Source organism: Aspergillus heteromorphus (genome assembly GCF_003184545.1).
Source record: "Aspergillus heteromorphus CBS 117.55 chromosome Unknown BO70scaffold_9, whole genome shotgun sequence".
NCBI classification, from domain to species: Eukaryota; Fungi; Ascomycota; class Eurotiomycetes; order Eurotiales; family Aspergillaceae; genus Aspergillus; species Aspergillus heteromorphus.
Window position 1 is genome coordinate 346,668 of NW_020290414.1, and position 24,065 is coordinate 370,732.

The 24,065-nt window shown below is 51.5% G+C and overlaps 6 protein-coding genes across 6 annotated transcripts; 1 reads left to right on the forward strand and 5 right to left on the reverse strand.

Annotated features, from left to right (window-relative positions):
* Nucleotides 1-964: 964 nt before the first annotated feature.
* BO70DRAFT_334811 (oxidoreductase, short chain dehydrogenase/reductase family) lies at nucleotides 965-2,417 on the reverse strand. Its single transcript, XM_025541034.1, has 5 exons — nucleotides 1,893-2,417; nucleotides 1,478-1,787; nucleotides 1,359-1,414; nucleotides 1,189-1,297; nucleotides 965-1,133 (listed from the first exon to the last, which is right to left on the reverse strand). The coding sequence occupies exons 1-5, from the start codon at nucleotides 2,336-2,338 to the stop codon at nucleotides 1,101-1,103; spliced, it is 954 nt and encodes a 317-aa protein (XP_025400199.1). The 5' UTR covers nucleotides 2,339-2,417; the 3' UTR covers nucleotides 965-1,100.
* Nucleotides 2,418-6,759: 4,342 nt separating this feature from the next.
* Nucleotides 6,760-8,518, forward strand: BO70DRAFT_424042 (PTH11-like integral membrane protein; the record flags this gene model as incomplete). Its single annotated transcript, XM_025547603.1, has 6 exons — nucleotides 6,760-6,954; nucleotides 7,005-7,041; nucleotides 7,094-7,161; nucleotides 7,218-7,591; nucleotides 7,647-7,714; nucleotides 7,783-8,518. 6 exons carry the CDS (start codon nucleotides 6,760-6,762, stop codon nucleotides 8,172-8,174), a joined length of 1,134 nt encoding a protein of 377 aa, XP_025400200.1. The 3' UTR covers nucleotides 8,175-8,518.
* Nucleotides 8,519-11,322: 2,804 nt separating this feature from the next.
* Nucleotides 11,323-13,694, reverse strand: sreA (siderophore transcription factor SreA). The gene is made up of 3 exons (XM_025538779.1): nucleotides 13,157-13,694; nucleotides 12,491-13,092; nucleotides 11,323-12,423 (listed from the first exon to the last, which is right to left on the reverse strand). Exons 1-3 carry the CDS (start codon nucleotides 13,483-13,485, stop codon nucleotides 11,570-11,572), a joined length of 1,785 nt encoding a protein of 594 aa, XP_025400201.1. The 5' UTR covers nucleotides 13,486-13,694; the 3' UTR covers nucleotides 11,323-11,569.
* A 5,241-nt stretch (nucleotides 13,695-18,935) lies between these two features.
* Nucleotides 18,936-20,922, reverse strand: BO70DRAFT_370426 (TVP15 family protein; the record flags this gene model as incomplete). Its single annotated transcript, XM_025544736.1, has 5 exons — nucleotides 18,936-19,108; nucleotides 19,170-19,259; nucleotides 19,327-19,442; nucleotides 20,380-20,644; nucleotides 20,700-20,922. The coding sequence occupies 5 exons, from the start codon at nucleotides 20,920-20,922 to the stop codon at nucleotides 18,936-18,938; spliced, it is 867 nt and encodes a 288-aa protein (XP_025400202.1).
* An 889-nt stretch (nucleotides 20,923-21,811) lies between these two features.
* BO70DRAFT_386634 (FAD-dependent oxidoreductase) lies at nucleotides 21,812-23,570 on the reverse strand (the record flags this gene model as incomplete). Its single annotated transcript, XM_025545840.1, has 5 exons — nucleotides 23,160-23,570; nucleotides 22,938-23,090; nucleotides 22,765-22,868; nucleotides 22,589-22,692; nucleotides 21,812-22,531 (listed from the first exon to the last, which is right to left on the reverse strand). The coding sequence occupies exons 1-5, from the start codon at nucleotides 23,192-23,194 to the stop codon at nucleotides 21,812-21,814; spliced, it is 1,116 nt and encodes a 371-aa protein (XP_025400203.1). The 5' UTR covers nucleotides 23,195-23,570.
* On the reverse strand, nucleotides 23,107-23,602 carry BO70DRAFT_229581 (uncharacterized protein). Its single transcript, XM_025538780.1, has one exon. It carries the CDS (start codon nucleotides 23,556-23,558, stop codon nucleotides 23,253-23,255), a length of 306 nt encoding a protein of 101 aa, XP_025400204.1. The 5' UTR covers nucleotides 23,559-23,602; the 3' UTR covers nucleotides 23,107-23,252.
* Between the last annotated feature and the right edge of the window lie 463 nt (nucleotides 23,603-24,065).

Here is a 24,065-nt window from a genome sequence, read left to right on the forward strand (position 1 = left end):
TTCTATAGTTACCCCGACGTCTACTCAGTAATCCATCAGCATCATCATCAACGCTTCGTAAAAAAAAAATAAATTGATTCCCCCCTCTACACTCACAGAAGAGGAACACCCGTTTATTTTTTTTTTATCTTCTGGATATCGCGTCCGTCCTTGGTCTCTCATATCATAGATATTGTCTTAGTTGTAGGTACGGGGGGTGGGGGTGGGGGTGGTTCTCTTAGTCGAAAAACGGGTTTATAAGTTGGAGATATATTCATGAACTTCGTTCGGGCTGAGGTCTATTATACCCCTGCGGTAGTGGTAGTAGTCGCAGTCGGACACTGCTAGTACATGCAAACTTACCACGGTATGTATGGAACCCCTGAATCTTTTATATCAGGTTATCTGGCTCTGCAGAGAACAATGCCCCTCAGCTTTCGGCTTTCGGCTTTCGGCTTTCAGCTATCATTGAAGATTCTCCACATGTGTACTTCGAATAAGGTTGAGGTTGAGGTTGAGGTTGAGGTCTTAAGTACGAGACATTGGACTGGGATATAATTAATAGAACGAATTAACGGCGTTGTCTGAGGGAAATACTACGATTCTGTAGTGGTGGTGATGCTACTACTACTGCTGCTGCTGCTGGAATGTTAAGGGGGTTGGTTATATACCGGGGTTATGTTAGGATGAGAGGCTATTTCTTGGAAGTCTGGTGAGAGGAAAGGGAGAGGGCCAGAGATTCGTCGGTCATAGAGCATTGGAGGTATGTCCCTCAGGGCAGGTCTATCTGCTCACCACTAATCGAAGCGTAGAAAAGGCTGGTTTCTTACGTATGTGTCATCTTCAGGATGAACTGGAATCTGAATTCCTATGATTCCATGGCAAATGAAACAAGAATGATGACCACAAAGTGGCAATCCGGCTGCATGTGTCAAAAGTAGCGCATACTACATAATATTAAGGAAGAAAAACACGGCATTGTAGTCCAACACGCGATCAAAACCAATGTCATGTATTCATCACCATTATTGTAAATCCTTCTAGATAACCAAAAGATTCTAGTCAATTCTAACTAATACTGCCACTGGCACACTGTACAACTTATCCAATCCACACACTATCTAAGATCTACGGTGCATGGAAGACGGAGACGCCTATAAATGCACTTGTCAGCGCAATGTACCCCTCTGTACTCGACGGTAAACTCACCTGGTGACTGGGGAAAATCAGAGTATCCGCGATGACGACATTCTCGCGCCGACCAGCGGCAAACACAACGACCTCGGCGATATCGTCCGGTGTGAGAGGCTCACAGCCGCTGCAGCCAGTCCATGTTAGTATTTCTCTCTTCCTACCACCTAATCGGGGAGATATCTTACGCGTAAACAGCATCGGCCTTCTCCTTGTCTCCGTAGAAGCGCACCACGGAGAATTCCTATAAAACGCACACACTTATTAGCATATCTCCGTCGGGACAGAGCGTAAAATGGCTTCCTACAGTTTCAACCTGACCGGGGTCAATCTCAATGATCCGGATCCGCGTGGCGATCAGCTCCTTTCTCAAGGCATCGGTAAACGACCGGATGGCCGCCTTGGTGGCGCAGTAGATACTGCCACCGGGATAGGCTTCGCGACCGGCAATGCTGCCGATGTTGATGATGTCGCCTCGACCGCCATCGGCTCTCTTCTGGAAGATGGGGAGCACGGCCTGGGTCATGTTGATCAGTCCGGTGACGTTGGTGGAGAACATGACGTTGATATCCTCGGCGGCAATTTCGGGAGCCTTGGCGACACCCTTGACGAGACCGCTAGAATCCAGTCATTAGCATCAGCATCCATCCATCCATCCATCCATCCATCACTCTCAATAATCCCAAGCTACGCTGGACAATGAATGTACGAGGCCAACTCACGCATTGTTCACCAAAACATCAATCTCTTGAAACTCCGCGGGCAGAGAGGGAACAAAGTTCTTGACCTCCTCCGGGTTGCTCACGTCCAGCTGCACGGGCAACACCTTGACGCCCTCGCCGACCTCCTCCTTGATTTCCTGGGCCAGCTCCTTTAGCGAGTCGATCCGGCGGGCTGTCACGATGATCTTCAGGTCCTTGGGCGAGGTGCGCGCGAATTCCTTGGCCGTGCTGCGACCGATTCCGGACGATGCGCCCGTCACCAGGACGGTCTTGCCTTCGAGGCGCTTGGCCATTGCGGTCGCCATGGTGCGGTGGAGGAATGTGGGCTGGAGGGTGGTGCGGAAGGGGTTGTTGGCTCGCGACGGTGCGGAGAGAATCTCGGAGTGAGGGAGAGGAAGCTGTCGTAGGGATCGGACGGTGTGATGGTAGGCTCGGAGAAACCGCATAAAGAGCTTTGCAGCTGGGATGGTGAGGGTGAGGTTAGGAGAGGGGGGAATTGGAGCGGGGTGGGAAGTCGGGATTATGAATCATACGTAGCCTGTAGCTAGATGATAGGTTGTGCGGGGGTCGGGAAAGCCATGTCGTGATCCGGCGGGGCCCTCGCGCCTCGGCTTTCCCTCCACGCCAGTCTTCCCCTTCTACACAGTACTCGACAATTTGTTGATAGTTATTGAAGATGGAACTGATGTGTTCGCCATTCGACTTTATAAGAACCAGCTCCAAGAATAAATATGCAATTGCCAACTCTACATACTATATGTCTTGAAATATATTTCTCTGCACGCCATCCGTTTCACCGGACATTGAGAGAACTAATCAAACCCCCGGTACTCCAATGATATACTGCTCTGAATTCACCCGAGCAGCTGTTAGGAGGTCTTTGGAGAGCGGCCCACATATACGTCATACACGTCAGGAAGAGACGTTGTGCGAAGATTCTTTGACGGACATTTGAAACTCCGACTGATGTTTCAACCGAGAGGCTGTTCTCCTCCATTCCAGAACCCGTCTTTAGCCTCATAGAGTATCAAAATATTTGAAGGTTCTCGTTTGGCCCGGTCAGAATCAGATCCTAAAATATGCGCCATTCACACTGGCTTCCTAGGGACCAAACTTAGAAGAGGAGTTCTACACATCACTCCATGTGCTGGAACTGAGAAAGCCGATTAGAGTCGATGTCTGGTGTGTGCATGAATGAGATTCAGAGTTCTATCTGTGAGTGAATCTACATCATCACACCATCTTCAACGCAAGTCCCAATTCCTGGGCTCCTAGAGCTCATCGTTTCTTCCACATACATGAGAGTAATGAGTATTAGATACAGGATGGATATAAACTTGTATCAGTCTATGCTCGAGAGGCTCATGTTTCAAGTAGTTACAATGTACTTACATGCGCAGGATTATGCGATTGGAAGATGTGAATCCGGCTATAAACACTTACTATTCGATACTCCGTCCAGTCTATCAGAAACCTGCATCTAAGCTTTTATCAATGGTTGGTCCCAGTCTGGAAATATCTGGGAGAAGGAGGAACTTGGAATGTGCAGCCAGACGATGGTGCGAAACAGAATTCGGCACTATAAAAGGGTACTGTGAAGCTAGATAGCCTTTAGGCCCCGAACTTCCTGGATACTGGGACAGCTGCATGCGTGGCATGTCAAGCTGAAAGGCGTACTCACCTACACTGGGGTATTGAGAAGGGAGATACTGCAAGGGGGCTACTAGCTCACCGAAGAGGCCATCGGTAATGCAATATCAGTCTTGCTATAGATAGTTGCCCTGTCGAATCGAAGCCACCAATATGTTCGCAACTCAGCTATCCCTTAGCTGAATATAGATGTGGACATGTCCCCACTATATTGACAAATTGGCCCCATCTACTCCGTAGAGTGAATAATATTTACGTTGTAGAGACAATAGACATATCACCTGACCCTGACTGGCGGGGCGGCGATCGTCAGGGATGAAAGGAACTTCGCTGACCGCTCCATCTTCGTCTTCGTCTTCCTCTTCCTCTTCCCCTCTTCCGGCGACGATCATCCCCCGTTTGACAGTCGCCGAAAAGAACAGCTTAATGAGCTGGTCTAATATTGACATGACATCTACCTCGACGATCCTCCAAGGCTTGAACGCGCTCTCTTCGGTACTGAGGGAAGGAGGGTGTCTCCCAGCGCTAGCTCCCCTTTATCATGTCAACAGGACGACCCCGCCATTCCAGCGCGCCTCGCAACGAGCACTACTAGATGCACATCACACCCAACCTGCCCCAGAAGCTAAACCGCCACGGTCAAAATTTACCAAGGCATATTCTAACCTATTGAGCCCCGATCCCAAGCCAAAAAGCACATAATTACCCACAAGATGCATTGCAGATCCTCACATTGGGCTGAAACCATATACCTATTTTGTACAGCCGGTCTCTGTGTCGCGCATCCATTGGCAGTTCTTATCAACAAGCCATGTGCATGCATCTGTCGAATTTCGTCATCAATAGTGGCGTTCGTACCGGCTGCCCGGTAGTGCATCCTTTGCCGCTTATAGCCTGCCTGGTGCGGGATAGCGCCGCGCTATTGACACTCAGATTCCATTTCCCCCTTGGACCTGCATAAGGGGACCCGTTTTTGATTGGTGATCATGGCCACATTTCACTGCGGCCAGGCTGGATGTGGAAGAGATTTCCATAAAGGCCACCAGACACCTGAATTCAGAGGGTCTTTCGGGCTCCATTTCTCCAGAATCATGTATGTCATCTTCAAAATATGGGTCACGAGGGTGAGTATCGGCAGCGCCATCCCGGTTCCCTGCAGGCTCGCGCGAGGGTTGCACGACAGTCCTCCACGTGAAACCTTAGATCCTTGGGGCTTGGTTCGTTCGTGGGATAGTAAACTAATGGCTGCACGCCGGAATCATGGAGCTCATGAGTCCCGCATGGAACACGAGTCATGTAGACAGGCAGAGCGGCGCCCCATCAATGACACATCCCCATGCAACGAGTCCCTCTGCAGGCTTTCTAACCGACTACAATCTGCGTGGATCAAACTGCCAATCGCAGTGAGAAAATGCGAACACCACCCCAGGCAAGTATGGCCATAGGGAAACCTTGTTTCTCGAGTCTCAAACTTCGGCCATCGCATGCTCTTTGGCTTTCCTGTGATCGACGTGCGCAAGTGAAATATCGGCAACAAAAGGCCCTGTCAACTAGCTGCCGCTTGACTATTTAACACTTGATAAGTCGAGCAGTTGCGTCAATCGTCAAAGCGCGGACACACTGTCTATCGGGCACTCGAACCGACGGTAGAAGACTCCATAGACCTGTCGATCAGATAGAGGATGCCACATGCTCTGCGAAGCTTCCGAAGAAACCATGATTTTCACATGCACGATTGTCCTGAACAGGCGAACGCAGTCGCATCCCGTAAATCAATACTGACGCTAGAGCGAGTTTGCTCCACAGCATGGCAGGACCCGGATTATTCTTCGTTAAAGGTACTACTTACTACCTGCAGGCTGGGGCAAGCTAACTTCAAACAGGCGAGACTTTCGGGGTCTTCCAGTCCCACTAGGTAAAAATCTGATGGCGGAATTTCTTCGCGCAACCCACGGGCAAGTGTGTCTGAGTCCAGGCCGCTTCTGTCGCCACTGGCAATAAAACCATGATTGACCTAGCAATATTTAACACTTCCCCCCGGAATAGTTCGTGGAAGGCATGGGACCAGAGATATCGTGTTTCTTCTTGCTTGGTGCCCCACTGCGGTGCCGGAGGGCAGATCATTTTATCCTTTACTCCGTACGGGAAAAGATAATACCCAAGGGACGAACCCTCGCGTTCACAAACCAATGCGACCATTCGTTATGCTACGCGTTTACTCATTGCTGTGCCGCTTAGGGCTCTGTACATCCACTCTTCTTATCCACACTAGCACGATCGTGGCATGATAGTCTGTCTCATCAACATGAAACCCGCGGCCGAGTTCCTTCAGCTTCCGGCCGCGGTTAAGGCGGGACACCCCAACTTTGCCGATAGGGTTATTGATCCTTTTATTTCCCATGCACGGTTTGGACCATCCACCAGCAGCTGCGTGTTAGATATGGGAGCTCAAGAGACGTGCCTGGTTCAAACCGAACAAACGCATCCAAAGATTTCTCCCTGGTGGAGCCGACCGGCCGAATCAGCGACATCTTGGCCGAAGCAGCCCGCATTATCAAATTGCACTATACTCGGCGAGGGAAGTTCTGAAGACACCAACGTAGCGTCCCATGGATTGGGGACCGGGACGAGGTACCACTGACAGGGCGTTGGGTGTCATCTGGGGCTTCATCGTCATTGACTAATGCCTTTCTCAGCCGCACCCACAATGCCCACGACATCAGTGGAGACACCGGGCTTAGTGGCATAGATCATTACTACAATCTGGTAGGAGTCTCCGTCCTGTGGCTACCTGCTCCCAGACAAGGCCGAGTGCAAACTCCAAATCGACCAATATGTACGGAACATGATTCCCCAGGGCGCCCTAGGTGTCCTCGTACGCTATTCCCTACTATCAAACCTTGAGCCGTTGCGGGGGGCCCTAGGAAGTAGAAGACCAAGCAGATAAAAGGCCGGACCTCTCTATTTTCCTGGTTTTGGATCTGGAATTTGATCTCCTGCGAGCGCTCTTAACTACCCACTCTCTTTAAGGCTTGTCGGTGCTCTTTTACCCATGTGGTAAACCAAGTTGTGCCTCTAGGTTTTGAGAACCTGGAGACTATACCTCTACACGGATCAACAAGCAATCTAGCAGAAAGTAATGCAATAACAGCATCTAACCTACATCACGGACCACGCTCCTTAAAGCACTCGCCTGCTTGACTCACTCCTTGACGACATGATGCATGACATAGTGGTGAGCATGCTGCTTCCTCGAAGCACAGAGGATGGTGCAACCCGCGGACAGCAAGCACTGGTGGTGACAGCCGTGCTTACCGGGCTCTCGATTGTGATCGTCGCGATGCGAATGTACGCGAGAGTCGGGCTGATGAAACTTATTGGTCGCGAAGATTACATGATCTTGACATCACTGGTATGTATAAGCAACTCAGATGCCAATTGAGCAGCTAATGACCCGTATAGGTATTGGCGTGTACATACCTAGGTTTCGTTGCTGCTGGTGAGTCTTGTCCTTCTCAAGCCCACCCAAACCCTATATCTCACATCAACAGAGGTTCATTTCGGTCTTGGACAACACTCATACCACCTGACAATCCCCCAGTTAAAACAACAATACAAGGTAGGATCATCTACCCTTCGCACCCATCACCCATACATGGGCTAACCCTCCTCAAGCGACTCTGGGCCGCAATCCCCTTCTACAATGCCAGCCTTATCTTCACCAAATTCTCCATTCTCTTCCAATACCTGCGAATCTTCCCTGACCGCCGCTTCCGACTTTCCTGTTACATCATGCTGGGCATTGTAGCCACGTACGGAACGTGGGCTGTCTTCAGCGGCTTCCTGAACTGCATCCCAGTATCCCGGTTCTGGGACCGCGCGATCCCCGGCTCCTGTCTCAGCTTCGAGGCCGTGTGGTTCTTCAACGCTTCGATGAACATCGCCACGGACACAATACTGCTGTTCATGCCGATGCCTCTCCTGTCACATTTGCAGCTTCCGCGCATGCAGAAAGTCGCCCTGATGGGCATTTTCGCTCTGGGCGGGCTGTACGTCCCATCCACTCATCTATCCATCTATCCATACATACTAACCATCATCCAGAGTCATAATCACCAGTGCCCTCCGCCTCTCAAGCCTCCTAACCGTCGCCCAAGACACAGATACATCCTGTAAGCCCCCTCTCCCTCCCACCTCCCCCGCAATCTAGACCCCAAACTAACCACCCCCCTCCTAAAAGGGAGCAACGTCGGCGCCGCCTACTGGACAGCCGCGGAATGCAACGTCGCCATCATCTGCGCCTGTCTACCCTTCCTGCGCCCCCTGATCAGCCGCATCTTCCCCCGCTTCCTCTCCACCAACACAAACAGCTACAACCGCTACACCCGCAACCCCACCATCTCGGCCTCCCGCATGACCGCCACCCGCATGACCGCGCGCTCGCACCGCCAGAAAGTCGAGCTCTACTCCCAGGACCGCGACTATGGGATGTACACCATCGATGTCAAGTCCGGGGAGACGAGCCATGAGGGCACGTGTGCGGGGATCGAGGTCACCACGACAACGATGATTCAGTCGTCGAGACATGGGGATGCGAACAGTCAGCGGAGGTTGGTGGTGGAGGATGTTTGATGATTTTGTCATGTCTTGATCACATCCTTTTCTTCTATTCTGATATTTCCCGCGCCCTTTCTTTGTTTAGGGCCGGTTGGTCGGTGTCTGGATGATCTTCACTTGAATATATGTATGTATGCATGCATGGTGCATGATATACGCCATCTTCTATACCTGCTACCCTTACCTCCCACTATATCCCCTCGTTTTTTATACCCCACCCCTCCACCTCCCTTCTCTTTGGACCGAGACCAAGATCATGTCCCCCTCCCTTCCCTCCCCCTCGATTTACATCCTCACATCTGCCGATGGCCAGCCGATTGTTAATGACTATCATGACTATATCTATATCTATATTTAAAACCAAAGCCCCCCCTCCTTCTCTTTCCTTGATCTATGCGTGAAGTAAGAAGAGAGGTAGATTTCCAGATACCCTCACTCCATCTATATATATTTAAAACCAAGCATAGCCAATCTCTTTCTCTGACCTGTCTCAGGAGGGAAAGTCATAACAATGGAGGTCTTATATTCACACTCGAAGTAAAAGTAATAGTAAGAGTAAGAGTAAGAATCTTACCCACCGCATATCATCAAATTTAAATTCTCCGGGGTAGAGAGAGGGAAAGAGAGATCCATTCCGATCACCTCTCCACACCAATAGAGTAGACAACTGGTACATATGCCGATATGCCGGTATGCCGATATGTTAGCAAGGTAAGTATCTAGATTCGATACCAGCCCTAGGTATAGATTATCTATATACAGCCTTTTAATATTTCAAATCCACTACTTGTCAGTAGATAGGTAGGTAGGTAGGTAGGCAGATAGGACTGGATAGGATTGGATATCTGCCCTGCTGCCTTGCTGCCTGCTGCAGGCATACTCAATCCACAGTCACAATCCTAGCTCTCGTTTCTTTCTTCATAGCACAAACAAAGAGTGAAAAAGTGAACAAAAAAGGACCGAGACAGCGAGAAAGAAAGAACCCAGCCAGTTTTAATATGATGTCTTACCCTCAATACCCCCTGTAAAACCACCAAATCACAAAACCACCAAACAACCAAAAAAAGAAAGAAAGAAAGAGAGAGAGAAGATACAAAACCATCCAGAGATCCCATTCTCCCAAACCACCAAAAAACCTAAAGCAGACTCCCGACTCCCAACTCCCAGCTCCCAATAATAGAGTCCTACAACTAAAGTACAACTGCCGTCTTGACCCTGAAAGCTGAACTCAACTTTGCTACCCGAGTCATGTCCTACTCTGCCCTTCCTGTCCTGTCCTGTCCTGTCCTACCTCTATCACAAGATTCCACAACAGACCCTACCCTACCCACAACCCATAAATGGAGAGACCCCTTGGCCATACCACAAATCTCATACCCAATCATATCCCAAAAGCACAGCTAACTCCCCGCCCCCCGGGGCAAAAAAAAATAAAAATAAAAAAAAGAGGAAGAAAAACCTGTCAATCAATCAACCAGTCAATAGCTTGATCAATCCAAATTCCATCGAACGAAACCAAACAACTACTCATCAAATCTGCCGGATATCAATCGAGTCACAGCTCTACTTGAATACCGAACTACTCAATAGTAGTAGTTATAGTAAGGCAAGTTAAGTCAAGTTACTTAGAGTTAGTTATTAACTCTCCTCCCATACTATCCCATTCGGCAAAGGTAAGAGATTTTCTTTCAAGAAGAGATCTTTTTTCTTTTCTTCTTAAAAAAAAAAAAAAAAAAAAAAAAAAAAAAAAACAAGACAAGACAAGACAAAACAAAACAAAATATAAATCAAATAAAAAAAGAAACAATAACGCCCCATCCAGATCACACTAGCAAGCAACAACATTACTCCCTATTACCTATCTATCTACATGCAGTATCAAACCCACAATCATGGACAAGACAGACAGTGGAGGAGGAACAAAATAAAGGTAGAAGAGACGGACGGGGGAAGAGGGTTGGTTACTGGGAAGGGTATATCCAATATCCAATCAAACAAAAGCCCCAAGCCCGTCCGTAGATATCTACTCCGTACCATACTCCCGTACTCCGTAGTATTCGCACTGCACTCTAAAGTTACCGACCGACCGATACCCGATCTAATCTCACTCCCCTTCTTTTTCTCTTCCCTTCCCTTAGTTACTTACCATACCAATTCAGAAACGCCCCCCCCCCCCCAAACAACAACAATCTCAACTAGTTACTTACTCCCACAACAACCAACCAACCAACCATCCACCACACTCTCACTCTCACACCCCAACCAACAACCAAACCAAACCAAAACAACCGATGTATCGGTATCACTCACGAATCCCCCTTTCAAATTCAAGACCTAGCCTAGCTACTTCACTACCACAATTCTCGATGTCTGAGTCTGTCTGACTCTGACTGACTCTGACTCTGACTCGCCGACGTCGGGCCGACCCAACCCAACCAACCTTAAATAACCTTGTCCTCGGCCTTAATCCTTATCAGTAGGGAGGAACTTGGCAGCCAGCCAGCCATCGATCAGCCCAGGGCTGCCCAGCCCATGGCAGATAAAACATCCAACATTTATTGATTTAGAAGGGAAGGGATGATCGAATGATCGATCGATCGCCGATTTGCTGATTAGATAGATAATAGATAGATGGATAGATTAGATCATAGATAGATGATAGATGGATGATAGTAGATAGTAGATAGTAGATAGTAGATAGTAGATTAAAGCTTGAGTTCGGTCCGTGCAAGTCATCTTGATAAGTAAAGTAAGCCCATTCATTAAGCCCACGCCCACGCCCAGACCCATACTCATACCCATACCGAGATCTATTCCCATGAGACGAAATAAAGACAAGACAAGAAGATAGAAGAAAAAACAGCATTCTCAATCCTGAGCTCGGGCACAGACCCAGTCCCAGTCCCATTCCCATCATTAAAATGCAGCCCTGAACCGGTGGGTGAATCCCACTCACTCATACAAGGAAAGATGGAAGAAGATGGAAGGGGGGAGATAGAATTGGAAAATGAAAATTGTAAAAAAAAAAAAGAAAAAGAAAGAGGAGAGAAAACAAAACAAAACACCAGCCTCCATAATATCTTTCTTTTGTAATCGCATCGCCTAATCGCTTGTTCCCGCCAGCGCTTCGAACAACATTGAAAAAAAAAACCAAACAAAAAACCAGTACTAGGAGAAAGTAAAGAACTTTTTTTTTCCCTTGAAAAATAAAATAAATGAATAAAATATGACACAAGTCCAGTGAAAAACTCATCGTTGTTGAAAATTGGTATCTTGTCAGAAAGAGCTCTGCGCCAAATGTATGGTCGGAGAAAAAGAGGTAGGGAGGTAGGTAGGTAGTAGGTAGGTAGGCAAGGTTAGATAGAAACAACAAAGTGCATCAATTCCAGACAATTTGAACCCATGAATGATCATTGCTGTCCCAGCTCCGCCAGTTCTCGCTCCTTCGCACGCAGCATTTCGCGCATCTCTTCGGCTTCCCGCTGCAACTTCAGGCGACGCTCATCGCGAAGACCATCCAGCTCGGACACGCCGGGCAACGGCTGTGAGGGCGGAGGGGCAAGTGGAGGGGCTTGGTGAGAGGGGTGGGGAGGGTGAGGCGGGTGGTGCTGACGGCTAAGAGCAGCCAACGAGGGATCCAAGCGCGATTCGCTGTGGTTGTTGGGGTTGAGGAGGGAGGAGATCGAGCTGAGGCGGGCAGGAGGAGAGGGATTGATGGACGACATGATAGGGGGAAGTTGGTTGGACCCGTTCTCCAGCGTCGTCGGAATCGACAAAGCCTCGGCCGATGACGCGGTCTCTGCCAGTGTGCGTTTCTTGGGATTGCCCGATGGATTCGGCGAGAGGGACCGCCGGCCAAACTGAGACACCGGAGAGTGGCTCGGGGCGTTGATACGATCCGGCTCCAACAGCCTCGGTGGTGGGGGGTGATGCGGCAGAGAGACGGGTCCAGAGCTAAAACCGGTAAAATCAACAGGCGGAGGTGCGAAGCCAAACTGCCTCGGCGCGGCCGGTGAGATTCTGTCACCAGACACCATGGGAAAATGTTCCATCGGCTCCGCGCTGTAGTAACGGTAGTGGTCGTCGTGGACGTGAGCGAGCGTGGCGGGGGAGGCTTCGGGGGAGGCAGAAGAGCCGTTGGACGAGTGTGTGGCCGCGGTCGGGGAGTGTTCTCGCAGCGCGGGCACGACGCGTTTCCGCCGCTTGATGATGGTCTTTTTCATGGTGGTGGGGCGATAGCACCCGTGGAGCTTGTAATACAGGCCTAAAACGCAAGTCAGCCGCTTCGGAGCCTAGCAGATTGATCCCCGAGATAAGGAAAAAAAACATACCACACGCATTGCAGATGGGATGACCATTTTCGTCCCGCCTCCAAAGCGGGGTCACCGTCGTCGAGCAATTCTGACACGACACCAGCAGATTTCCTTCGGCCGGCACAGGATTCTTCCCGGCCACGTCCGATTCCGGGACGGGCAGCGGCTTTTCGACCTCTGGAAGGGGCGCCCGATTCCACGCGTGCACTGGCACCGTCCCCCGGGCAGTCGACTTGTACACCCGGTTGTTGTAGGCCGGGCACCCGTCGCACCCCTCAGCACCGCCGGTGCCGTTGCAATTCCCCCCACCGGGACAAGATCCTTTGGAGCCGTGGCATCCTCCTTCATGTGGAGGGGAGGCTTCGTGTTGGTGGGGGATCACCGGGGGCTGTTGCTGTTGCTGTTGCTGTTGTTGTTGTTGTTGTTGTTGTTGCTGTTGTTGCTGCTGCTGCGGCTGCGGTATCGGCTGGGGCTGAGCAGGCTCGGGGTTTGTTTGGACGCGATTCCGCTTCGTGGGGCGAGCGACATTTCGGGCTTTCAAATAGAGACCGCAGGCATTGCAAATCATCGCGCCGGTCGGTGATCGTCGCCATAGCGGGGTGCTCTTTGTTCCACAATTACTAAGTGAGGCCACCGTCGTCAGTATCATTCAGGTAATACGGAGTATGGGCGAACAGGACTAACCTGCAAGAATGTCCCAGAAAGGACGTGTCCTTCTGCGACTTGGGTGAGGACTTCTCGGAGAGAGGGATGGAACCCGGTTCAGACGATGGCATCGCTGAACCTTGCATGGTCCGGTCTGAATCGTAAGGAGATGGAGTGTGTCTGACGTCGAAAGCTCGAGAGGCCTCATCCTCGCGGCTGCGGTCGATGAGGTGTTCCCGACCAGCCTGAGCGGACGAGATCAACTGCTGGGCAGCGTCCAAGTCCTCCGCCGATGGATGCCGCGTAACCATGTCCGGATTCCGGGGGAGCGATCGCACCGTGTCCATCTGGGGGATTGATGCTAACATTGCCAACCAAGCTTGGTGGGGTTGTGTCCTTTCCTTTCTCTACTTCCTAGCGACAGAGCCCAGCAGAGCAAGGGAGCTCCGAGAGACGACCGGGTCGGTTGAGATGGATCGTAGTCGAAATAAGGAGAGGGCGTGTGTCGTGATGGTGGTGTCGCACCACAGTCGGGGGAGAGAAATGGATTGTATCACCAAGTCAAAAGTCGGTCAAGATGACAGTGCAGGAAAAAAAGAAAAGAAAAGTCTAACGACAGCCTGACTGGGAGGGCGAGCCAGTAGGTGACTGCAGCTAGTGAGACTCCGAAGACCAACCAGACGGGGGCCGGGAGACGAGAGACAAAGATCCCTGACGAGGGTCAAAGGAAGACTGAAAGGAGAAACCGTATTTCGCAAGAGGTGAGCGATCGAAAGTCAAAAGAGGATCAGCACGCAGCAGGACTGTAATAATGGGCAGCAGATCTGCCACGAAAGACCCGGGTGTTGGCCAGTCCACACGATGGGGGGGGATGTGGCCTGAGTGGCGATCCAGTTGTGACGGGTGGTGTGCTCGACCAGCAGTCGGCAATCTGGGCGGGAACCCCAGAGATCAGGTAAGAAGGGACAGGTCGCAGGTGGGAGGTAAGGTGAGGTGAGGTGAGGTGACAAAGTACGAGACCGGGGGAGGCTCCAAAGAACGGTCTGGAAACCTGAGAGATGGGATAGATAGATCGATCGTTGGGTTTGGGGACAGCGGAAGTAGGAAACGAAAGATCGGCGGTAACAGGGCGGGCGATCAATCCAAGGCGATGGAATGTCGGATCAGATATGATGGGGAGGGGGGAAAGGTACGGAGTCGTACTAGGTAGGTAGAGGACAAGAGATGAAAGGGTGTGTGTGTGTGAAAGAAGAAAGAAGAAAGGAGGGCCCAGGGGAGGGGGCGAGGAGGCGTGGAGGCGTGGAGGGGGCGGAGTGAGGAAGAGGTAGGCGACAAAGCCGAGGAAGCGGTAGGCAGATTGATAATGGAGAAGAAGAGGGAAGTGGGTAGCGATGGTTTGACGATGGTGATGATAGTGGTGATGATGATGATGATGATGAAGGGTCAAGGTTGAGGGAGGCCGAACACTACCACCCAAATTGATAGCAGGCGCAAGTATAGTCGGGAACCACGGGCCAGGCCCTTTTCGGATGGATCTGTCATGAGACGGGCAAATAGAAAGTACCAGATTACTTACCAACACGTCCTGTCTTGCTTTTTTGAACAAATAGAATAATAAAAAATAAAAATAAACATAAAATTAAGAAAGAGTCTTTTCTTTTCGGCCATGTTCTTTTTTTTTTTTCCTTTTTATTCTTCTTCTCCCAGCAGAGTGGTCTTATCAACGACAGCCTTTGTTATCGATCTCCCAGGGGGATCTACGACTGGGGGGTCGATTCCTCTTCCCAACTTCGGAGTACTATTTCCTGCCAGGTTTTTTTCTTTTTTTTTTCTTTCCTTTTTTGCTTTTTTGCCCCTGCAAAGTACCAAAGTACCTACCTAGTACATACTTACTGTAGATTTGCCTTCCCCAAGACTGGACGAAAAGTTCGGAACCAACTGATCTCGCATTAGATCAACCAGCCCCCCCCAAAAAAAAAATCAAACTCTAGGTAGATAGATACCCATCTGGAACAGAATTTTTGCGCGCGGTGGCTCGAATTTGCCTGCGTCGCTGTCCGTCACCCATTTGGCCGTTTTCCGATTCCTGGCCTATCCGACCCTCCCCAGATCGAATCATCCGGGTTCCACCGCTGCCTGATGCGGTTTAGTGGTGGTGGGAAAGGGGGCAGCGCGCCTTCCCGAACAGTGCGTAGCGCGTCCGTTCTAGAATAAGCGTTACTCGACGGTCCGCGATTGGCCGAGAAAACCTCTAGTCGTCGAGTCAGCGGCATTCTAGGCAACCACATTGGCTGCGTCGGAGATTCCATCACGATAATCCCGACGTTCCATGTCCCCACCCGGATGGTCGGTCGCAAGTCGCAACTACTACTAGATAGATAGCACTATGCCCTTCTGGCTCGGCAGTCGGTGGCAGCGAAGCATCCGCCGCCCGCCCTACGGTGTTGGAACTTGGACTAGTGGTGGCTACTAGTGAATAGTCGGATGTACCTAAGTAGGTACCTAGTTAGGTAAGTAAGTAGGTGAAATCGCCAGCTGCATGAAGATTAAGAATAGTAAGAACAAGGAAAGGGAAAAAGAGAAAAAGGGGAAAGTAAAAGAGAAAAGCAAAAAAAAAAAAAAAAAAAAAAAAAAAAGGCAACAAACACCCCACCGGAATTCCGGAGACTGATCCATCCCCCTTCCCCTTCCTTTTCCTTCTCTTCCCTTTTCCCCTTCCACTAGTTAGATAGATACTTCTAAGACTATTCTTATTCTGTCTTGACCGGAACCGAACCCGCGTGTTATCTCTCCGACGCGGCTGACGAAAGGCCCGTTTGATCTATCGCGCCTGTCATTGGCTCGTGGCGTAACCCCAACAAGGACTTTTTTTTTTTGCTGACCGGATTCCGATTCGCCGTGGCGTACGGAGTAAGGTAAGGTAGATAGATGCCTGCCTAGGACGGACCTGTTTAGGTAAGTACTAAGTGCTAGTTAACTAGTAGATAAATCAATAATAATGATAATCACTCACTCCCTTCCAGCCAGCCTTCCAGGCCTTCCAAACCTTCCGATGTCTAACTACGTATCTATTCCATTCCATGCAGTGAGGCGCAGCTGCGAGAGTGACACTTGTTTTTTTCTTTTTTGCTTTTACGTACATACATACACACGTCTCTGTTTTGGAGCCCCTGTCACACCCCCGGGGTCGGGGCGGAGGGGTCGAATGGGTAGGTAGGTAGGTAGGTAGGTAGATAGATAGATACTAATCTGTGCACTCGGTACGGATACGAAGTTCAAGTACCTTACTCCGTCCTCCTAATATTATCTAGACATCTCCCTCTCCACACCTCTCACCTATTCTTGTCAATCTGGGGCCTTTTAAACACCGTGTTCAATTACCAATAGTACTCAGAGCGATACGCGCCGCACCCGACAAGTACAATTACTTACAGCAGGGCAAGCGAAGCGAACCCCCCCCCAAAAGGACGCCACTAGTGCGATCGTGGCGTGACGCCGATGACCTGAACCGGGCAACAGCAGCAGTCGCAGGCTCGCAGGCGCCATGATATGATGATGTGAGATGGATATGATATGATACGATACGATAGGACAAGCGAGCCGTAGTGCGATTTGTGATGGGCGATGCGACGCCGGACTCAGGCGCTAAACACGGTAACCTGCGTTACGCCCGTTGATTATTATTGATTTGGGTTTTGAGTTTTGGGTTTGGGTTTGGGTTTGGGTTTTTGGGTTTGGGTGGGCGAGAACAGCCGCCCTCGGAGGGGAAGAAGAAAAGCAGGATTGATTGCCTGCCGTAGATCCGGATGCTGATTTGATTGATTGACTGACTCCTGCTGGCTGCTTGAGTCTGTCTTCTCATCGTTCGTTGCAATAGTACGTAAAAAGGGCCGACTGGGGTGAGTTTTCAGGTTATTATCGCGAGTGAGTGGTGTGTCTCTGGATCTGGAAACATAGTACTGTACACAGTACGGAGGATTGAGGTAATATAGTAAGGTAGGTAAGTAAGGTAACACACCGGTCGCCCGGTCGCGGGTCCATTGGTAGGTAAGTACGGAGTACGGAGGATGCTGTTATCATATCATGATCTATCCACTGATCAAATCAGTGATTATCTCAGATATGATGACGATGACGATACGGATGTGCACTGTTTGGTGGAGTTCACCCGTAAGGCTGTCCCCCCCTTTAGAGAAAAAGAAAGAAAACTAAAAGAGCCAAGAGGACTGGACTCCGCCAAGTTCCAACTCAATGCAACGGCTTCTCTACCGTCTGGCGTCTACTCTACCCTTAGCAGATCATGCGGCAGAGATGGCTACCACGGCTGTCACAGGACGCAGTGATAGGCTGCCTGGACGGTGCTTTCTGCCTTAGTGCTCGGTAGCGAGATGGTGCTGCATGTGAGCTACGGACGGTGGCTTGTTTGTGATTCGTATGCCTCCGTAGCGGCTATATTGGACGGGTCTTATAGACTGACTGGGCTGATAGTACGCAGTAGGATTCGGCACCAGCGGGTTTGCTTGTTGCCGACCAGTCAAGATTCTTGAGTATGTATTTACCTAGATAGTCAGTGGTGAGGAGAGATGAAGCCGAGGCAGACGTATCACCGCCGTAAACGGAGCTGGGTGGGACGGACGGACGCAGTTGCTTTCCATATCCGGACTAACGGGCCCCGTCCCCGTCCTGATAATCAGTCATTATTATTGAGCTGGACGGACGGAGACTGCAGAGATGAAGCCCAAGCCCAGCCGGATACCGGATGGCGAGTCAGTCACCACATCAGCCATCAGCTTATCTCCGAACTGAGGGGGTCGGTCTCGTGGGCCGGAAAGGAGGGCCGAGCCACCTGTTACCTGTGCTGTGACTGCTGTCAAGTGTTTCTAGAGCAGGACTATGGCTCTTGGCGGTGGTTTGTTTGCTTGGGAGGGTATTCCGTGCTTAGATGGGGCATAGTACGTAAGGTTGTGTGGGCGGTTGTTTTTCTGGGAGCAAACGGGATCAGATAATCTTGCCAGCCCACATGACACGGATCTGGTCGCGACTCGCGGTTGGCATCGGAGGACAAGTATCGTCCGACTTCCGGGTTGGTCCGAGACAGCCAACGCTTGGGCTGTCTGATCAATCAACTGGGCTGGATACGGAGTGTCAATAAATAGTAATTCGATAAAGGCTGGAATTGACTGGTGGACACCGAAGAGGTGTCATATCCAGCGACCCATTTCCCTTTCTACCACCACCACCACCACCATGTCATTCCATGCCATGCCATGCCACGCCATGCCACGCGGCCAGATCTAGACCTACGAGCCCACACCAGACGGTGGGGGGGGAAGAAAAATTATAGATATAGTACAATCTCATCCTCTACTTTATTATAAGTACAGAGCTATGGAGAAGGAAAACGCGCCATTCAGAACGGACGGGGCCACTGGACGGGGCCTTTAGAATTATCCCAAGGACAACAAGCAGATGGATAAAATAACGTAATTGGAAATGGGCCAAGTGGTTCTTCCCCCTCCCCCCTCGGCCGCCAAAAACCGCCTCCCAACCTGACTCCGGGGCCTTTACAACCTCACAGCTCTCGAATCATCGCTGAGAATCAATCAATCATCGCGCTCGTCGATCATCAAACATTGCATCAGAGATATTTTTACTTTCCCGACCTTCACGCACACTGCAAACGCATGCCTCGTTCGACCTTTCGATCGATCGCATCGCCCTGCTCAGCCATAGGATCCGCAGACACTGGTCAACTTCGGAGACAAAGGATCATGCGTCAGACGTCGTCCTACCGTCCCAGAGCAAGTGTTTGCCGGATTTAGACCTGCTCGGCGCCCCAGCCCTGGTCGGTCTCGCGCATGTTGGACGGAGGCTCGATGGAGGGAATGAACTCCAGGGCCAGGTAGCCCAGGCCGATGACGCCGATGAGGGAGCCCGCAATGTAGCGCAACACGGCGTCGTGCAGCAGGATCGATCCGACAAAGATGTAGACTGGACAGCTGGTCAATACACCGAAAACGAGGCTCGACGGGCGAGAATAGTTGCAACTTACAACCACCACGTCCCAGGAAGGAGAAGAGGAAAGACGCATAACGGTAGACGTAGTCCGGAACGTTGGGCAGGAACTCGAGTCCACCGACAACTAAGGCACATTATTGTATGAGTATGTATTCTGCAGCGATGCGCGATTGGTCGATGCGAGGACTTACTGAGACCGAAGATGATCACATAGATGCCAACGATGATGGAGCTCATGGACGCCGGGAAGAACTGCGAGATACCTCCCAGGACCATGAGCACACCAACAGCGATGTTGACAATCCGACTGCGGGTGGTGGCTACGTTAGGGCTTGTTTTGAGAGAAGGTGTGCTTTCCACAGTCATGATCAACATACAAGATGTTAGAGAGATCCATTTTCGCAGCTGTTTGGGCTGGACAAGCTCGTTCTGTGTATCTGGTTGACAGTGGTTTCGGGCGGAGATCGAGTGTCTATCTCGGAAGACTGGGATCGACGTCAATGGATGTTATTGAGAGAGGAGATTTATCTATGAAGGAGCAACCGTTAGTCCCATTAGCTCGATAGGAATAGGCAGACGCGGTGCAGGTTATTATCCGTGAGCTGTGGTGGTAGACAAGATACCTAGCTTCACAGCTGCGTACGGTATGGTCGCGAGTGGGGAGCACCGATTGAGCTGCGGACATACAAAACGGCACAGCAGGGGATGGAAACTCACCTTTGGAGCCAAGCGTCTTTGACAAGTACGAGCCGGAAGGAAGAGTGCGGGAGGGAAGTCAAGGAGATGGCGAGGCTCAAGCATCGATGTCGCGCTGTCGCAAGCAGCGGGTCTGCCAAGCCCGCACCGTCACCGGCTGACTCAGCGGTCCCGGGTGGTTGGCCGGATTAAAGAGGTGGAGTACAAAGAACGGGACTCCTCATTGCTCGTGTGTTCGTTTTCTGCTAAATTCCAATCTAGTCCTGCATGCTCTCTCTGTCACTGACTCGCTCCATCTGTCTCTTATCATGAACAGCTCCCCCAGAAGCCTGGGGGCTCCTTCATCGGTCCAGAAGATAGAGAGCCCGCATACGTCATAGCGGACAGGCAGCTACGATTAAGCTGTCCGAAAGATATCTAGTGATAGCGCTGGGTATAGTTGCTTGCTTCAGTCTGATGCCTAAATGACTCAACCAGGATCGGCCCTAGAATTGCACATTCAAACCGCCGTGAAATCCCCCTGCCTGTGCTCCAGTCTCACAGCAGACAGTCCATTGGCCAATCGACTCATCCGCATCGAGTCGCGTCCCAGGTCCGCATAGATGGCGTCCAGATCCGTCCCGATCCCGACATATTCCGCCGTTTGCAAGCTGCGCCCATCGATGAACGGGGCCATCGAGGGCCACACGCTCTGCACATTGTTGAAGAACAGATCAGCGCCCAGATCACCGAGTCCCTTAATCTCCTTGACCAACTGCCTGGTCTCATTGCGATCGTTGTGGGCCTTCTTCAAGAGGTTGTTGAGATCTCCATCTGCAGTCCCAGTCAGCTACCCACACCAACTTCAACTAGGATAAACAATACATACCATACTTATCATTCACCAACTCCGCCAAATCGCCCAGATTCGTCGCCCCCTGCTCCCTATATCGATTATATCCCCCGTCACTCAGCACCCTCGTTCGCTCCTCCCAGCTGCTCCCCCCCAGCTTCCGTATATCATGATACCCCACCTCAATGACCTTATGTACGGCCCGCTGAGACAGATCATGAGAGATGGGCCGCGACTTCAGTATCGCATCGATCGCCATGGCCAGAAGTGTATCGGGCGAGTCTTCCAGAGGCTCCTCCGCGATGGTTGTGCCGTAGAGCGGAGGGCGGCCGAATTCCTTGACTGCCTTTTCCAGTTTCGGCTTTCCCATCAGATCACCCTCCTCTTCCCCCTCTGCATCTTCATCCTCCTCTTCCTGGTCTTGTTCGTCTTCGTACCCCTGTCTTTCATCCTCATCTTCCTCCTGCATTGCCCCTTCGTCCTCATCTACATCAACAACATCTTCGTCCCCCTCCCCCTCAAACAATTCATCCCCATCCTCGGAGTCACTGATCTCAATCACCTCGACTTCACCAGAAGGGTCTTTCGCGGACGAAAATTTGGACGCTTTGGCAGGCGGTTGCCCCTGCTCCTTTTCCGCGTCTAAACTCCCCTCGCCGGTCGTATCCGCCTGCCCGGGATCGCGCTGATCGAGCTTTCTCTTGGGCGCGTCAGGCGTGGCGTCCGTCTCGGGGTATTCCTCTACCTGGGGTGATTTGTACTTCATTTTATTGCTGTAGACACAATTAAGTGATGTGATCTGAACAAGGTACGTTGGTCGGACCGGGGGGGGGATTGGGGATTCGATGCCAATTGAGCGATAACTAGATTGGATTTGTATCAAGAATGGTTGATGGATTGGGGCGAAAACAGCGTAGAGGGCATCCGGGGTTGACGTCTATACTACCGCAGCCATGGCGTCATGATGAATTCAGACCGTCCCGATGGCTGGCCGTCCCGTCATGGCTGGATCGGAGTTCTGAAATTCTACGTACCCGTAAGGATCTACTACTACTGTTTCCATGGGTAGCTTATTATAATATCTTGTCATTTTAATAATAATACGTAGTATTCAAAGGGCACCGCAGGCCGCAGCATCAATCCACCCCTCACAGTTTCGCGCGATCCTTCCTCCTCAAAGCCTCCTGCACCAACCTAACCGCATCCCTCGAACACCCAAATGAAGCCTGGTATCCAAAACCCCCATGACCATAGTTATGCACGACCGCGACCCCCTCAACCATCTCGCCCTCAATGCGTGGCCCCCCCTCTCTGATCGGCCTCAACCCCACCCCATGCCTAATCACATCCAACCCCTCAATTCCCTGCCCCTCGCCCACCAACTCAGGACAAAGCTTGACCGCGCGCTTCATGATGCGTGTCGCGAGGTTCAGATCCGGCAACGGATCCCACTGATCCTTCTGATACGAGCCTCCGATGATGGTCCCGCCGCCCGCAGCGCGCGTCATCACGTACACGACCTCGTCCTCGCCATCATCCGTTCCCGAGATCGACACCATCTTTCCCGGGTCGTTGCGCACAACCACGATCTGGCCCCGCGCCGGGTAGAGCTTGTCGTCGAGCACGCCGCCGAGCTTGCGCGATGAGAGCCCCGTGCAGTTCACTACGACGTCGGCGGGCTGGCCGTTGTGGTGGTGGATTGCGGCCGCAGCGACGTGTTTGAGCACGGCCCGTTTGAAGATCACCCCGTGCTTGAGACATTGGCTTACGAGCCACGGAAGGTAGATGGCGGTGTTGATGCAGACGGAGGTGAATTTGGAGGCGTTGCTGATTCCGGGGGCGAGTTGGGAGGCGGGGATGTCTTGGTACTGGGTGGGTGGGGTGGTTAGTGAGGGGAGGTGAGGCGAGGTGTTGAGGGGACGCACGTCAGGAACAACATTCTTATACCAGGGGTCCTTCTGCACCAATTCGGCGAACCATTCGCCAGTGGCGGAGCCCTGGTCCTTGGTGCGGTTGTAGACAATGGATTCTGGTGAGTGTCGATGAGTACTTCATCCTGGTAGTTGACACGACGATGGTGGCAGAAGTAGGAGGCACGTACCCTGGAAATGAATGCCCGCTTCAGGATGCTTCTCTGTCAACTCCTGCAAGGTGGGCCAGGTGTCTCGCTCCCATCGCTCATGTTCACTTCCCGATTTCCCTACCCTGCGCGACGCAATTGCATTAGACTAATGGGCTCGCAGGGATCCAGAACGCAGAATCGATGGGGCCTACCCTTGGCTGACATACGGGAGAAAGTTGGCTCCGGCCCAGGGCGAGGTATACTCTATGTCATAGTCGCCCGGCATGTGCTTCGCGATCACGGTGATGCTGTTCGCGGCATCCTTGGACAGGAGGTATGCGGTGGTGAGACCGGACACACCGGCGCTGGAATGATGGTGTTAGTTGGGCTTGGGTACAGTCTGTCGCTGTCGACTTGCGGGGAAACAGGCCTACCCCAGAATCACGATGTTGTTGGTGGCGGTAGCCATGGTGGAGGTTGCAGTTTTTCTTTTATATAGTAGTTGAGGGATTGGGTTGAGAGCAATGTTACTGGGACATGGTTGTATATGTAGCAGAGCAGAGATAGCTGGTAAGCGCTAGATAAAAAAAAGCGTGAGTCAAGTCAAGCCAAGCTGGTGGTGAGTGCGGAGGAGTTGATCCTATCGGCCGTCGATCCCGCGATTTGATAAGAGTTGAGCACCGAAAGCAGGTCAAGGCGGCGGCTGCACTTCGGGTACCGTACCGTACGGAACGCGTCCGACGTCCCCCTCCCGCGGGTAGGGAGAGAGAGAGTATAGGCCAGGTCTCAGTCGGGAGGCGGCCATGCCATTGTTCTGGAAGTATGATATGCATGGCGCGGGGGAGGGATACAGACAGGATTGAATTTTGGAAGCTAGTATCCCTACTACTTACTACATACTGTCTACTCCGTACTACCCACTACTATGTACACTCAGGCCACCGATCAGGTAGGCTTGCATAGACCGTCTCCCCCTCCGTCTGGCCTGACCGCTCAACCGATCCCACCAACGCCCGCGCCGTACCTCTTTCGTCATCATCGACCCTTGGTCGCGCGCGCGGCCAATCAGCGGTCCGTTATTAGCTCACCGCCCCGGCCTCGGTACGGAAAGCGGCGGTAAGATACTGGCGCCCAGTAAGTTCCCTCCGCAGTTCTCCGTCCGGACAAGAAAAGTCTCGCCGTTCTCGCGTGTGTAGATCGTGCGTGTTGCTTTTCTCGCTTTCTTTCCCCCGTCACGATTACCTCTTTCTTACTCCTCCCTTCTCCTCTCTCCCCTCTCCCCTCCCTTCCCCCCCCAATTCACTCCTCCATTGCCCCACTGGTCCCTCCTCCGTGCTACG

Excerpts from the sequence above, each read along its gene's own strand:
- BO70DRAFT_334811 (XM_025541034.1), bottom strand. The coding sequence starts at position 2,338 with ATGCGGTTTCTCCGAGCCTACCATCACACCGTCCGATCCCTACGACAG. Across the intron at positions 1,788-1,892 it reads GATGTTTTGGTGAACAATGC|CGGTCTCGTCAAGGGTGTCG; the intron begins GTGAGTTGGCCT and ends ACTGGATTCTAG. Across the intron at positions 1,415-1,477 it reads ACCCCGGTCAGGTTGAAACT|GAATTCTCCGTGGTGCGCTT; the intron begins GTAGGAAGCCAT and ends TGCGTTTTATAG.
- sreA (XM_025538779.1), bottom strand. The coding sequence starts at position 13,485 with ATGTTAGCATCAATCCCCCAGATGGACACGGTGCGATCGCTCCCCCGG. Across the intron at positions 13,093-13,156 it reads TTTCTGGGACATTCTTGCAG|TAATTGTGGAACAAAGAGCA; the intron begins GTTAGTCCTGTT and ends GGCCTCACTTAG. Across the intron at positions 12,424-12,490 it reads TCCCATCTGCAATGCGTGTG|GCCTGTATTACAAGCTCCAC; the intron begins GTATGTTTTTTT and ends CTTGCGTTTTAG.
- BO70DRAFT_229581 (XM_025538780.1), bottom strand. The coding sequence starts at position 23,558 with ATGCATATCATACTTCCAGAACAATGGCATGGCCGCCTCCCGACTGAG.